This window comes from Diadema antillarum, unplaced genomic scaffold (genome assembly GCF_040938485.1).
Source record: "Diadema antillarum isolate AM-2024a unplaced genomic scaffold, OU_Dant_1.0 seq00000298_RagTag, whole genome shotgun sequence".
In the NCBI taxonomy this organism is placed as follows: domain Eukaryota; kingdom Metazoa; phylum Echinodermata; class Echinoidea; order Diadematoida; family Diadematidae; genus Diadema; species Diadema antillarum.
In genome coordinates this window covers 486,952-501,091 of record NW_027271321.1, presented here as the reverse complement: position 1 = coordinate 501,091, position 14,140 = coordinate 486,952, and the positions used below count along the sequence as shown (strand labels likewise).

Here is a 14,140-nt window from a genome sequence, read left to right as displayed (position 1 = left end):
TCTCAGGTTTAGATCTTGACCCTTTCTTAACTATTGGAGTTATACAGGCTGATCTCCACTCTTCTGGTATACATCCTTCCTTGAGTGATTTTCTGAACATAATGGTGAATGGCACACTCAGTTCTTCAGCCAGAGGTTTAAGGAAGGCCGGCGGTATGTCGTCTGGACCCGGTGCTTTGGATGGGTCGAGATTTTCAAGTTTCTCTCTCACACAATCTTCGGTGATTTCTATCTCAGTAGGAGGTCTTCATCAGTTCCTTTAAAGACTTTCTGAGGGTTGGGTACATTTGGGTCCTCCTTTGTGTAGACAGATGCAAAGTATTCATTTAAGATGTTTGCTGTCTGTCGACCCGATGGAAATGTCTCTCCATTTTCTTTCTTTAAAGGTCCTACAGTGTCTCTCACCTTTTGTTTCGATCGAACATATGCATAGAAACACTTGGTATCTTTTTTAATGTTCTGGGCAATTTTCTTCTCAAAATCTCGTTTTGCTGTTTTTACTTCATGTTTCGCATCTCTCTGGCATTTCCTGTAGGATTCTAAGTTCTTCAATGTCTTATTTGATCGTACCTTTTCCATGCTCGTTGCTTTCGACTTATGCTTTTTTGTGCTTCCTTTGTGAGCCACAGAGCTTTTAGCTCTAGCCTCCCGTCAAGAAAAGACTGAGAGACACTCTAGGTTCTATTTACCATTCGTTTTTCATTCAGGTTTTCTGTGTAATGTAACAAACTGAACATTTTCAATTTTGAACATTTCAATTATGTATGTTCAACGGTGGCAATCCCTCACGCGTTTATCAGCGTCTTTTTATACCCGTGATAAATTAGTCCATCCCCATGAAACTGAAAGAGACACAGGAAGTAGGAGATGATATTGATCTACTATGATGGATGGCTGGGAAACATGATTATATATTATCAATCACTGTCAATGTGATGAGATGAAATAGGGTCATTAATCAATACTGTATATTATAATATACACTTGGTGATTCTATCCTACTATGAAGAGTGCTCGATATCCTCAAAGGAAGAGCTTCAGACAGAAGTAATGAAACAAATTCACGCGGTTGACTGCAGGTTCACCCGTATTTATTGCAACTCTGAGTTTCATGCAACCTCCATGAGGTGCAATCACCAGGCAATTATTACTTCCCAGAAATGATACCATTGAACAATGCCAATCCAATGTATATACAGGTATAAGTATATAAAAAACCAAACCTGCCATAGAGGCCACCTGCCTATAGCGGCTACATACCGTATACAAACACTAACACACACACACACACAATTGCCCGAGATGAACACCACTATTGACCCTGTCTATAGCGACAACCTGTCTATAACGGCCACTTTTCTCGTCTCTCCTCTGTGGCCGTTATAGACGGGTCTGACAATATGTATTATGATATATGAGGCTCGACACTTGTTGATGGCCCATTTTGGCCACCGAAATCACATGAAATGAATTTGGCCACGAAGACTAGTGTTGATCTGCCAACCAAGGTAGTGACAGCTTTATAGCTGAAATGCGTACGGTTGTCAAGCACTGAGCTGCGAGTTATTCTCACATATTCTGGATGGGAAAAGCACATATAAAACAATTAATGTAGCACTCACAAATTTTGATGACCAAATTGGGACATCTATTTCAGGTGATCCAGGCTACCGTCAATGTCGAGCCTTGATTATAATGGATTGATAATTAATACTCTTTTGCATTTCATGGTAGATTACAGGGCCACACGGAAGATCATGTATCAGTATTGATATTTTTTTTTCATTAATCGCTATATCCAAAAGTCAGCCATGCGCTGGAAATGTTTTGTATTAAAAAACGTTTGAACAGTACTCTCATTATCTTTCGCGATACTGATAGCTTAAAGGCATGATTTAACATTTGCAGATGATACAAAAACCCGGCATTAGTGCTTTATAAAATAGTTCCAAAATGTGAGTTTGGGATAAAAAAAACCACTGTAAAAATTTGAATCCTTATAATCTTTAGGATTGGTAAAAAGACAAAATGTGAACAATAGTCATAATAAAAATGTTGCCGGAGTAAACCGTTTACAGTTGTGATTTAATGAGAAAATATTGATATCTCCTTATATTTTAGGCTTTATTACGAAAATTTTATATGGTAGGATGTTTTGTGATACAACAGGCGTACAGACTTGCATCAAATGTGATATCTTGAACAATTTTTAAATCACTGTTTCCAAAGGTAAACAGGACCTTTAATTTCTGCCTGTTAATTGGACGTCTATATAGGAAAAGGACAACGCGGACATGACACCCCTTCACGTTGCCTGTCTCAATGGTAACGAAGACATCGCCCAAATGTTACTGGGTGTTGGCGCGGAGGTGCAGACGCAGGATTGCAAGTTCTCCACGCCGCTGCACGCGGCGTCTCAAGGCGGGCACAAGGGCATTGTTCGACGGCTGCTCGAAGTTTGCAAGAAACAGGGCATCCTCCACAACGTAAGGCACTGTTGTTGTATCATCCATTCTTCAGGAAATGATAAACACTTGTTGACATTGCCCTTTCTTCTCAGTGAGATGGGAAACGGAGTAGAAAAATCATAATTATGTTCATCAGATGATAAAGCTATTCCCAAATGGGGTTCTTGTTTGTGGTCATGTTCTTGTTTTTGTTTTGCTTTGTATTCTTCCTCTTCTTATTTGATATCGACGCAAATTATATTCAGAAACATACACACACAAACCCTGATCCTCTTGCTGTATATATATCCCTTATTTCTGTTTGTTTACTGTGTTAATTCTACATTGACATCGTACAATAAAGAGATGTTTTACTTGCTGTCACAATAGTCATATTTTGATTCACTTAGGCCTATCATGATGAAACAAATACCAACAAATTATTCAAAATAAGATCAAATCTCACTTTTGACACACTCGTGAGAAATGCAGGAGCAATTCATATTGCTTTCAGCCCTTCATTTGGCAGCAAGAAAATTCAAAGATTTGTCGCTCTTTCATCCCCCCTCCCAAGATTGTTATTATGTCATGAAGGTCGCTTAGACATGTTGCCATCAGACGTCTGTCTATAATATTCACGGCAGCGTTAGCTTGGATGGCGCCGGTTGCCATGGTGACACTGCATGCGCATTTCTCTCCCTCTCTCTCTTTCTCACTCCCTCTCTCTCCCTTCGTGCTTCAGATGCTGACGCAGTGCGATTCACAGAACTGTACCTCGCTCCATCTCCTAGTCGAGGGAGGGCACTGTAGCATCGTTGATCTCATGCTGAAGTACGGTACGTTTCAATTCAGTTCAATTCAATTCAATATAATTCAGTTCAATTCAATTCAATTCAATTCAATTCAATTCATTCCAATTCAATTCATCTTTAAAGGTCCGATTAAAAAAAAAAGCTTTTCAGGAAATTAAATGCGGAATTTTTACGTATCAATATAAATGACGTTGCATTAAAAAAAGCATACAGAGCACAAAATAGTACATGATAGATAAATAACTGAACATGCCTACAAACTCAGAGGAACTCACTGGAAGAAACAATCCCCATCGTATATAAACGCAGCATAAAACCGACTCAATTGGCATGACTTTAAAAACTCCAGAAATTCTTCTTTTTTACTACAATGTATATTACTATAAGGTCCTCAATTATTGTACATTCTTTGTATTACATAATGTTCTGTTTACCTTTTTCTCTGTTGTCAAAGGAAATGTAACATAGTGTTTTGTCGAAAAATGAAACAAACTTTGAATTGAATTGAATTGAATTGAAATCTTTGTTGCTATACCGTTCCCAGTCCCGGTTCCTCCTCCCCCCCCCCCCCCCCCCCCCTCCCGTCAGCCCGCGACAAACTGAAACAACGCAAAGAGACTCGTCCTAAAATACGAGCACAAAAAAGAGAATATAGCATCTGTTTAAATGTACTAAAAATAAGCTACCACAATCTTTTGCTGATTATTTTTCAAACAACAAATGCACCAATCGATTTGTTCATCGGTAAATCAAAAAGAAAGTGATTTGTGTTGATTACTTATTTGATTAATAATGTATTAAGCAATTATTTCTATTTTATTTCATTCGTTTGTTCATTTATTCATTCATCAATCCAATTACCTATCCATTTGTGATAACCTATGCAATTAATATATTTAAATAATCTATATAGTCTTAATTTTAATCTATTTATTTGGAGAACAGTCATTTATGTCATACCTTTAGTGGGTACACAGTCAAATACGGTACAGTGTATAACTGTTACTACCATTCTTTTGAATTGTTATTCTAGTATTTGCATCAGCTGGTTTTTGTTTGTATGATTGCTGGATTTGTGTCTTTATTTTGTTAATTTGTTTTTTTATTTGCTTTACCAGCTGATACATCAAGCAATAACTGAAAATGTCTGTTTAAGTTAAATATAGCACGCCTGGGTATTGAGAAATATCAACATTATAACATAGTACAAGGAATAAAGGCTCCTGCAAAACGAATTTTCTTAGGGGGAATTAAAAAAATGAAAAAAAAAATGTACTCCTTGGCGGGGAATCGAACCCCGGTCTTCCGCGTGACAGGCGGAGATACTCACCACTATACTACCAAGGAAGAACTGCAAGAGAAGGCGCACAATGACGTCAGGTTCCAATGGTCACAATGCGGTAGATTATTCTCATATTCACGTGAAAGCACACGAGCGCTCTCGCGTACAACACTGTACAAGGCTCGAGACACATACACAGCACCAAGGTAAACTCGCGTGCGTTCTATAACAGCAGTACGAACAAAGATGCTCGCCCGCACTCACAAGGTCATAGAAAAATACGAACACGATGAAAATCTCAGTGCGAGTGAACTTGAATGAATGACAGAATGCTCGCGTGCATGCCCTCGTCTTTCAATGTGTGTTGCGTATTTACGAGATAAAGCGGCATGCGCTTTAAAACGTGCCAATTGATCGAGTGGACAGCGGAAATTAAATCCATGTGTTCTGAGAATGTTCAGGTTGCGTCAACGGATATCTTTGATAAAAAAAACAAAAACAGTTGTCTCTCATGTAAAGAAGCCAAGATGATAACTGTTGCATACCCCTCAAAAGGACAAAACGAAATATGCTATCGAATACATTCGGATAATATGATATTATGCCAAGCACAAGTGTTCACTGTGCATTATCATGCAGGGGAAGATATTCAAAATGTAATATTTTTTATTGCTTACTCTAGCTGTCAACAAATAGTGTCGAATTATCAGATTTTTCTCTCATTCTCTCTTTTTTTTTTTTTTTTTTTGGGGGGGGGGGGGGAGTCTTTCACCTACTTCTTTTTCGTCATCTCTTAGATCTCCCTCTCTTCTCTTGCCCTCTACCTACCTCCCTCTCTCTCTCTCTCTCTCCTTCTCTCCCTCCCCCTCTCTCACAATTGTGATCTGTTTGTTTTGTGATGTGATTCTACATACTTATATTTGCTGGTCGCACAGTACATTCTTTAAAAAGCGAAATGCATATGAGCGGTACTAGATTTGATGTGATGTAAAAAGTTATTGAATTATAACTATGACAACGACGGACCTATCAATACACGCATGCATACGTTTACACAAGATAACATCCATACTTTCATAACTGAATACTCGTATTCAAATCTGTACAAAGACACACATACATGCATACACACACACACACACACACACACACACACACACACACACACACACCATAAATGCATGTACAGACATAATTCAAAATACATTGTACGTACAAACAAGTATACTTACATGCAAACATGCATACAATGTCATGGTAATTGTTGGATAGCAGCAGATTATATTGACATGAGTAACTGATAATCTTTGTGCCAAATATATATTCGTTAGATTATACTTCCGCCTGCATAATCACGTTTTTTGTAGTTGCTGCTGGTATTATTATCAAAATCAATTTTATTACCATTTTATCATTATAATCATTATCATCATTTTTATCATTATTATTATTGTTATTATTATTATTATTATTATTATTATTAGTAGTAGTAGTAGTATAAGCATTATCATTATTATCATTATTATCATTTTTCTGTTCAAAAGGAGCCGACGAAGAGAAGAACCTGGACTTGCTGAATCTGGAGGGACCCAACCTCGACACTCCCCTCCACACGGCCTGCGCTGGCGGCCACCTCGCCATCACAAGGCTACTCGTGGAGCGGGGAGCACAGGTGGAGAACGTCAACTGGGACATGGCCACGCCCCTTCATCACGCATGCGCAAATGACCATTCAGAGGTGGCGAAATTCCTCATAGAGAAGTAAATCGTTTTATATTTCCTTTTTTTTTTTTTTTTTGGGGGGGGGGGGTTATATACACCAAGCTTGCCAGTTGTCATTACCTTTACCATTATCATAAATGTATTGTGTCATATTTTTTTTTGCTAGTTTGCTTGTTTTTTTTTGTCTTGTTTTTGTTTTGTTTTTTACTTTTTTATTGCTATAGTACACTGCATATACATGAATGTATATTGGGGCAAGGGGGAGTAAGCATCATACCACAAAAGTCCAATATTTAAAGAAAAGCATTTTAAAATCGGTGAAATCTTGGTTAGTGTCAGATAAGTATACTAAGCTGTTCTATAACAGCTTGAAATGCTCTGCCACACAGAAGGTACAGTCATCCATCCAGGCTTACGGTGGAACCATACTGATATGCACAGTTCTGTGCATCATACTGTATTAAAACAAAATAATACATGAATACATAAATAGAAAGGTACACACTCTTGCACAAATTTGACAAAAATGACTGTCCCAACACCAACACTAAAGATGCTATGTCATGTCGAGTAACTTGAATTGAAATTATGCTTTCGTCCCAGTAATTTAAAGTTAAACAGTTGTTTCATGTTATAAATTCATTATCTTCGTGTTATGGATAAAAAATGAAAGAAACTTCATCGTGATTACAACAAAAGTAAAACAAAGAAACTAACTTTGCGTGGTTGATACCAAACGCACTCACTTTAGTTTAACTGCATCGGTAAAGGTTGCATTATGGACGTCCGGTCGTGAATCATCACAATCTCATGTTTGTACACTCCGCTATATCCATGCAAATCTCCGAATGTAGTAATGAATTTGTTGGGAAAAAATACAGATATAATTCCATAAAGCTATAATGAGTTTTCGATCTGTTAATGATCACTACAGAGCAACCAGACAAGCTCTGATATGAGACATCCTTTACATCGAATAGAATGATAGTAACCTATACAAACCTTATTGTCTTTCTCGACAGAGGAGCTGACATCTCGGCCCGTGACGAGCACAACTTCACGCCCCTACTGACAGCGGCTGACGGTGGGAATATCGACACGCTGAAGGTGCTACTCGAAGAGGGGAATGAGATGGGAAACTTGGGTGAGCTCGAGCTCTTTCACTGGACTGTGGCCGAAAACAAGCCGGACGTTCTCAAGGTCAGCAGTAATTTCTACCTTTCACTGATTCAAGCAAACGCCATCACACAATATAATTTCTCATGCAATTATTGTACCCATAAAAGGTGCGTAATGACGACCTAAATCCGGTATTTTTCGATAAAAAGTCACATAGATATATACCATGATTATTCAACAGCAGTAGAACTGTTTAATAGAAAATAAGTACTTGCTGGATCAAGAACACAGAATGTCTTGCCATTTGAATATTTTTTTTTTTGCTTTTTGTCACCATTACAAAGTGTACATTGTTTTCTTGTTATTGATTCTTTGTATGTATATTTCATATTATACTGTATGACACGTAATACTTCTCTCAAATTGTATAATGGTATGATTTGATGAATGTATACTTCAGACTATCTGTAAGACCAGCTTTTTGTTCGATGAAAATAAAGTATAACTGACAAGAGATTGTATTGAATTGGAAATAAGTATGAGCAGCTGCAGCTTGGTCTTCTTTATCATTTTGACGCAATACTGTCCTTCTCTACTATCCTTTAACCGCTCATGTCAATCTACCACTTTTTAGTTTTCTTCCTCCATTCCCTAAAAAAAGAGAAATTTTCCACCCACCCATCTTTCGGCATTGTCTCCTTCTTGTCGTCTTTCCTTCTGGTCCGATGTGAGTTGAGCATTCGTTCTTGTGCGATGTCCGTTTGAGAGTAACTGCGGCAGCTTTTACCGTTCATCTATAACGAGCTTCTAAATGTCGTATAGTCTTAATCGCATGATATTGCATAGAAATAGATCAAAGAGTATTTCTTTATTTAGACCTTCGGAGTCTTTTTGAACACTTCATCCCCTCCCCTCTCGGAATAAAAAAAGAGAAGAAGATGAATTATAGTCTAAGGGAAAATGACTAGTCATGATTGGAGATAAAACATAAAGACATTTCACTCAAAAATTAATAATTCCTGTATTTGTCAAAATGTACTGATGTGATCGATGATCTCTATAAATGCCTATAAGCATTGAACTCATATCAGCCCTTGCAGACTGATGCAGAATCTTTGCTGCAGCACTGTTATCTTTGATGTTATTAAGCATTTTTTAATTTCCTTACAGCTTCTCCTGACACATCGTTCAGGCGTCCATGTCGTCACTAATGACGAAATAGCCAAGCTCATCCTACCAGCGGCAGAAAACGGCTGCTCTGGGTAAGAAACAACCAATTTCCGAATATCCAATAATGATAACCAGTTGCAGAAAATGTTACAAATAACCCTATATTTCTCAAAGAGAAGCCTTTGGGCAGAAAAAAAAACATTGATTTTTCTTTTTTAGATATTAGTCTTGATATGGCTGATTCATTTATAATTCAAGGGCATACGATTATAATTTTGTCTGTCTAAACAAAGCCATTCTTTGCTACTTGATTCGTTCGTTCGTATTTATTCACTGATCCCAAAACACGAAAGCAAGCAAGTAAGAGAATAACATTTCTCTGTTCTGATGCAAGTGGAATTAAGGGGTTTCGTTGATTGTAATGTTTTCCACGAACAGGATTGTTTCCGAATTAATACGGTGGAAGAAGGAAACATTAAATCGAAAAGATGAGGCGAACAATACCCCGCTCCACCTGGCTGCAGCGGCTGGCTTTGACCTGACGGTGCAGGAGCTGGTCAAGGCTAAGGGAAATGTGCAAGCCAGGTTGGTAACCATATCAACTCACCCCCCCCCCCCCCTTCCTGTACAAAGGGGATATCATTCAAGTTCTGATAGTGATTACCTGTGCAGATCCAAAAATAGGCTATTGTATTTGTCAGTGGTGATCACATAGCTAAAACCAGGGAGGTGAGATTCCCTATACGAAAACCAAGTAACCCACCTTTGCCGTCAGCCAGTCAGACCCAATCATTTAAAGTCCACTTTTTTTTTCTTGTGTTTATTCTTCATTCAGTTGTGGTGTATACTGGTGCATTGCATTGACAAATTGACAATCAGTTGCAATGGATTGGTTTGTCTTTACATTCCCTGGTAGAATTGTTCAATAATGAGTTTCATGCATGCATAGGCCTACATCCGTACCTTTCTTCTTTACCATTCAGACACTTCCGTACTCTATAGAAATCTGATGAACAATTGCATATCGCTGCCAGGGAGCATTGTTTTACAATCCAGCATTAGAGGTCTTTGAGCAGTGTACTTAGGACATTGCAAACAGGCAAAATAATAGAACACTATACCTGCAGTTATTTACATAGTTAGCGCTAACGATGATGTCATGGGGATTTCCCTTATCTATACATTTTTGTTTTTCGAGGAACATGCACAAAGAAAAAAACAAACAATTTCAAATCTCTGCTTATTATTGCTTTTGAGGGAAATGAGTCATACGTGAACTCTGTTCAATTTGCAGAGAAGGGCTTTTGCAAAGACAAGTTTGATTATCTTTATCATTTGTTCTACTTACATTTTCGTTTCAGAGTAGATTTTTTCCGACACGCTTACCATAGTATTGACCACAAAATACCCTCTCAATGGAAATGAAGAGATTAAACTTGTGTTGATGGCAGTAAATATAATCGCTGTGGTTTGCGATCCCCCTTGTTTGATTTAGCAAATCCCATGCTGTCATTTTCGCGCTGGTTTCTTTCATACGTACAAAAAGCAATGGAGGGGATTGCTCAGTGAACCATCCGTTAGGATAGAGACTAAATTGTTCACCAATAATGGTTCACCCATCGTATGGCCAGTGCTAATTCAACTCAACGTGAACCTTGTGGCTTGGTTTGGATTCATTTGTCTGTGTTAATGTTCTCAACAAATGAACTTCCAAAAATGGTGTTATAATAAAGGGTATAGAGATTATTATAGAAAGTATCATTTTCGTATGACGGTAATAAGGTGTGTCTATAGTGACGTATCAGTGCCATAATGGCAAATTGACATTGCACACTTCCTTGTATATACTATGATGCAGTATATCTTGTGCATGCTCATAGAATATGAACGGGGAAAGCAATGAATTCATTTATGTATAGCTGTCAAAGTACACGTCATGTCAAACTATTCAGCTGCTCAAAACATGATAGATTAAATTCATAAAAAAAGGATTTATATAAACTTAGCAATAACATCAAACAATGGAAAAGAGAAGGACGAGAAAGGAGAAATTTCAAAAATATTTTTTGACTATTTCAACTGTTTCTCCATTTTTAAAAAAAAAATACGTGATAGCAAAGTGAGTTCTGAGTCTAGATTGGTCTCATGATCATTTCTTCCCCTCTTAAAACACGAAAAGAGACCACAAACTACTCAATTAACCAATTCCATACTGAATTCTGAAGACCCAATAGAATTAATACACAGGGAACAAGGTCCACGTATGGAATGGGCTAAAAAAAGAGACGCGTACGTCGTCATTGATCTTTCCCTCTCAGGAATTCCTCTGGTCAGATGCCTCTGCACGTCGCGGCTGCGAACGGCTGGAGACGAACGGCCGAGGTGCTCCTAAAGGCCAAGAGCCCCGTGGATCCAGTCGACGGCAAAGGAGTAGGATATATATATATATATATATTCGTAATGAGTCATTGTAAAATTGTAAAACCCTGTAAAATGCAAAAAAAAAGTCCCCAAAACATAAGTCAAGTTCGAAGAGCCGAATAGTAATTGAGGTGAAATAAATGTATGTATACATCAAACCTGAACTAAATTAAGCCATGGTTATGTAGTGTGATGTAAAGTAATGTTTCCTACCTTTCTTTTTTTTTTTTATTATGACTTGCACATTAAAGGTCCTGTTTATACCTTTGGGAGCAGTGATTAAAAATGTTCAAGATATAATTTTTTATGCATATGTGTACGTCAATGGTATTACAGAACATCCTGCCATATAAAATTTTTGCAGTAAAGCCTACAATATAAGGAGATATCACTATTTATCTCATTAAACCATAACTGTAGACAATTTAGTCTGGAAACATTTTTATTAGAACTATTGTTCACATTTTGTAAATTTAACGATGTATAACATTGATTATACTTGTTCAAATTTTTACATTGGATGTTGCTATCCTTAACTCACATTTTAGAACTATTTTGCAGCAGTAATGCTGGGTTTTTGTTTCATCTGCAAATGGTAAATTATGCCTTTAAGTGTACCACTTTTTTTTGGGGGGGGGTGGGGTGATTTCCTTAAATATTATCTCATTTTCTTCCTTCTGTCAGGTTTTTTTTTTTTTTTTTTTTTTTTACAAAGCCTTTACTTGAAGGCCTAATAGCACTTGTTTATTTTTTTTTGTAACGTCAATGTGAAAATCTCTAAACAAATTCCTCTTCATGATACATGTTACTGTTTCTGTTCTTTTTCCTTCACCGCTTCCTTGTGTTTATTTCTTATATTTCTTCTTCTGCACCTTTAATTTCTCTTTTCCTGTTTCTAATAAATACAATAATTTTGTGCAATTCCTTATGTATGTTCCTCATACAATATCATGTAATACTATAAAATTATGAATTTTGCTACTGGAAGTAATATACACGATTATTTTCTTTCTTCGAAAAGAAAAGAAACTGAAAAGAAATTTGATTTATGTATGAAATTATGTAAAAAAAGAAAAGAAAAGAAAAGAAAATTCTGTATTTCTTCTTCCCCCTTTTAATCATCTACATTACCCCCTCCTTATCCTCCTACTACAACTCCTTTTGTTTGTCGATCATCAGAACACGCCCCTTCACCTTGCTGCCATCAACGGCCAGATGAAGATAATGCGACTCCTGTTCGAGCGAAAGGCTGACGTCACAATAAAGGATTGGGAGAGCATGAACTGCCTCGATCATGCAATCAAACACGGTCACGAGTGAGTAATGTTGTGTTCATATCACTCTTTTCATCACCCTGTCAGTATTCCATTTAATGTGTACAAACTGGTCGCTGATTTTTATGACAGGGTCAACATCCATCTCTGCGTTACGTGTTCCTTATTGCCAAAAGTGACTTCTAACTTCTCGAAGAAGCTTTTGATCAAATCTTTGACACTCCAAAGAGTCTTTGGAAAAAAAAATAAAAGAAAAAATACAGAAGAATGAATACGCAATATATTATCTGGGAAATTTTACAAAATCTTTATTTTTTTTTTCAAACATTGTCATTAATTTCTTACAAGGAAAAGTTTCACAAAACATTATGTGGATTCATCTAATCAAATAAGAAAAAAAGAATAGATAGAAGTTTAGCAAAATAACATAAACAAATCGAATTAGAGAACGAAAAAAAAGTGACCTCCTTGGCGGGGAATCGAACCCCGGTCTTCCGCGTGACAGGCGGAGATACTTACCACTATACTACCAAGGAAGAGTTGACTGCCGTTGGCACTATACTGTCAATATCGGGTATTAATCCTTCATCCCTCTATTACGCATGAGCAAACGCTGCTGCTAGGAGTTGTAAATTAAAGAAAATTTCATGACAACGACAGTATCTCGTCGTAAAAACTTTATCATTGATAGAGTCTTTATGAATCCTTTCTCTCGGAAGGAGAGAAAATTACTATAGTTTGTAAAGTAGCACCTAATGACATTAATTGTCTGAAGTGGTATGGAGTAGCTTCCCATTGAATTATAATGTAAGAATCTTTCCCAGAATTAAAAAAAAAAGAAAACGGAAGAAAAAACGATTTCATGATGAAATCATAACCAATATTATGAAATCAGATCTTAAGCATTATACTCACGGAGAAGATTACCTTGAAAATGTTACAAATATCAATTATCTTGGTGTAATTTTTGATCAGAGTTTAAACTGGTCATTACATGTATCTAATATAATTAGAAAAGTTAATCGAGCAATAGCATGTATCAGGAGGATAAAGGCCTTTCTACCTGTATTACTCATTTATCTTACCTCACATGCCTAGATTATTGCTCGGTGGTTTGGGAAAAATGTAACAAAACAGGTCTTGTCAAATTACAACGAACTCAGAACAGATAGATATGCACGACTTGTTCTAAATGCGGATTACTCAACTACCAAAGAAACTCTTTTGAATAGACTTGGATGGCAAAGTGTCGACAGTAGAATCAACTATCAGTATTGTATTTCTGTTTTCAAGATACTTGATGACTTAGCACCGTATTACCTGAATGATCTTGCCACAAAACGTCTTATATGTCACCCGTTATTCTACTCTAAATCCACTATTCATTCCAAAGCCCAACACCGAATTAAAAAAAAAAAAAATTCCTTTTCTTTCATAGCACCAAGTATTTACAACAAAATCCAAACCCATATTCGAACGGCAACAACACTCATCTTTTTTAAGACCCAAATACAATCAATTAACTTCTAAGTGCAGATTTAACGCAAATTCTGGTTTATTGTTCTCATAGTTTTGCGCACCAACTGATGCCACAACTGTTATGTGGCACGTTGGGAACCCTGTCTTGTTATGTATAGTGTCTTGTTCTGTTATGAGCTTAGTTTTATTGTTTCTGTTTTTTTTTCCTGTTTCGTTGTTATTGTGTTTGACTTGGTGTATTTTGGTTTTGTCGTAATTACTTTGTTTACATTAGTTTATGTAAATTTATGTTTTACCCACACATAAATTTATGTTTTACCCACAATTTATTTTACCCACAATGTCCCTCTCGACCCAGGTGTATAAATGGGTACCTGGCGACGCTAGGGTAATAATAATAGCAGGGCCCTCTGG

General features: G+C 36.9%; 1 protein-coding gene and 2 non-coding genes across 3 annotated transcripts in view; 1 reads left to right on the top strand and 2 right to left on the bottom strand.

Annotated features, from left to right (window-relative positions):
* The window catches only part of LOC139730218 (transient receptor potential cation channel subfamily A member 1 homolog), a 55,104-nt gene that overhangs the window by 17,080 nt on the left and 23,884 nt on the right, over window positions 1-14,140 (top strand). The window contains exons 7-14 of the mRNA XM_071641115.1: window positions 2,277-2,486; window positions 3,190-3,283; window positions 6,086-6,302; window positions 7,286-7,463; window positions 8,553-8,644; window positions 8,991-9,137; window positions 10,871-10,982; window positions 12,153-12,289. Coding sequence (XP_071497216.1) covers window positions 2,277-2,486; window positions 3,190-3,283; window positions 6,086-6,302; window positions 7,286-7,463; window positions 8,553-8,644; window positions 8,991-9,137; window positions 10,871-10,982; window positions 12,153-12,289 — 1,187 coding nt within the window. The remainder of the gene's footprint in view (window positions 1-2,276; window positions 2,487-3,189; window positions 3,284-6,085; window positions 6,303-7,285; window positions 7,464-8,552; window positions 8,645-8,990; window positions 9,138-10,870; window positions 10,983-12,152; window positions 12,290-14,140) is intronic.
* Trnad-guc (transfer RNA aspartic acid (anticodon GUC)) lies at window positions 4,535-4,606 on the bottom strand. Its single transcript has one exon. It is a non-coding gene; the product is annotated as a tRNA-Asp (tRNA).
* On the bottom strand, window positions 12,712-12,783 carry Trnad-guc (transfer RNA aspartic acid (anticodon GUC)). Its single transcript has one exon. It is a non-coding gene; the product is annotated as a tRNA-Asp (tRNA).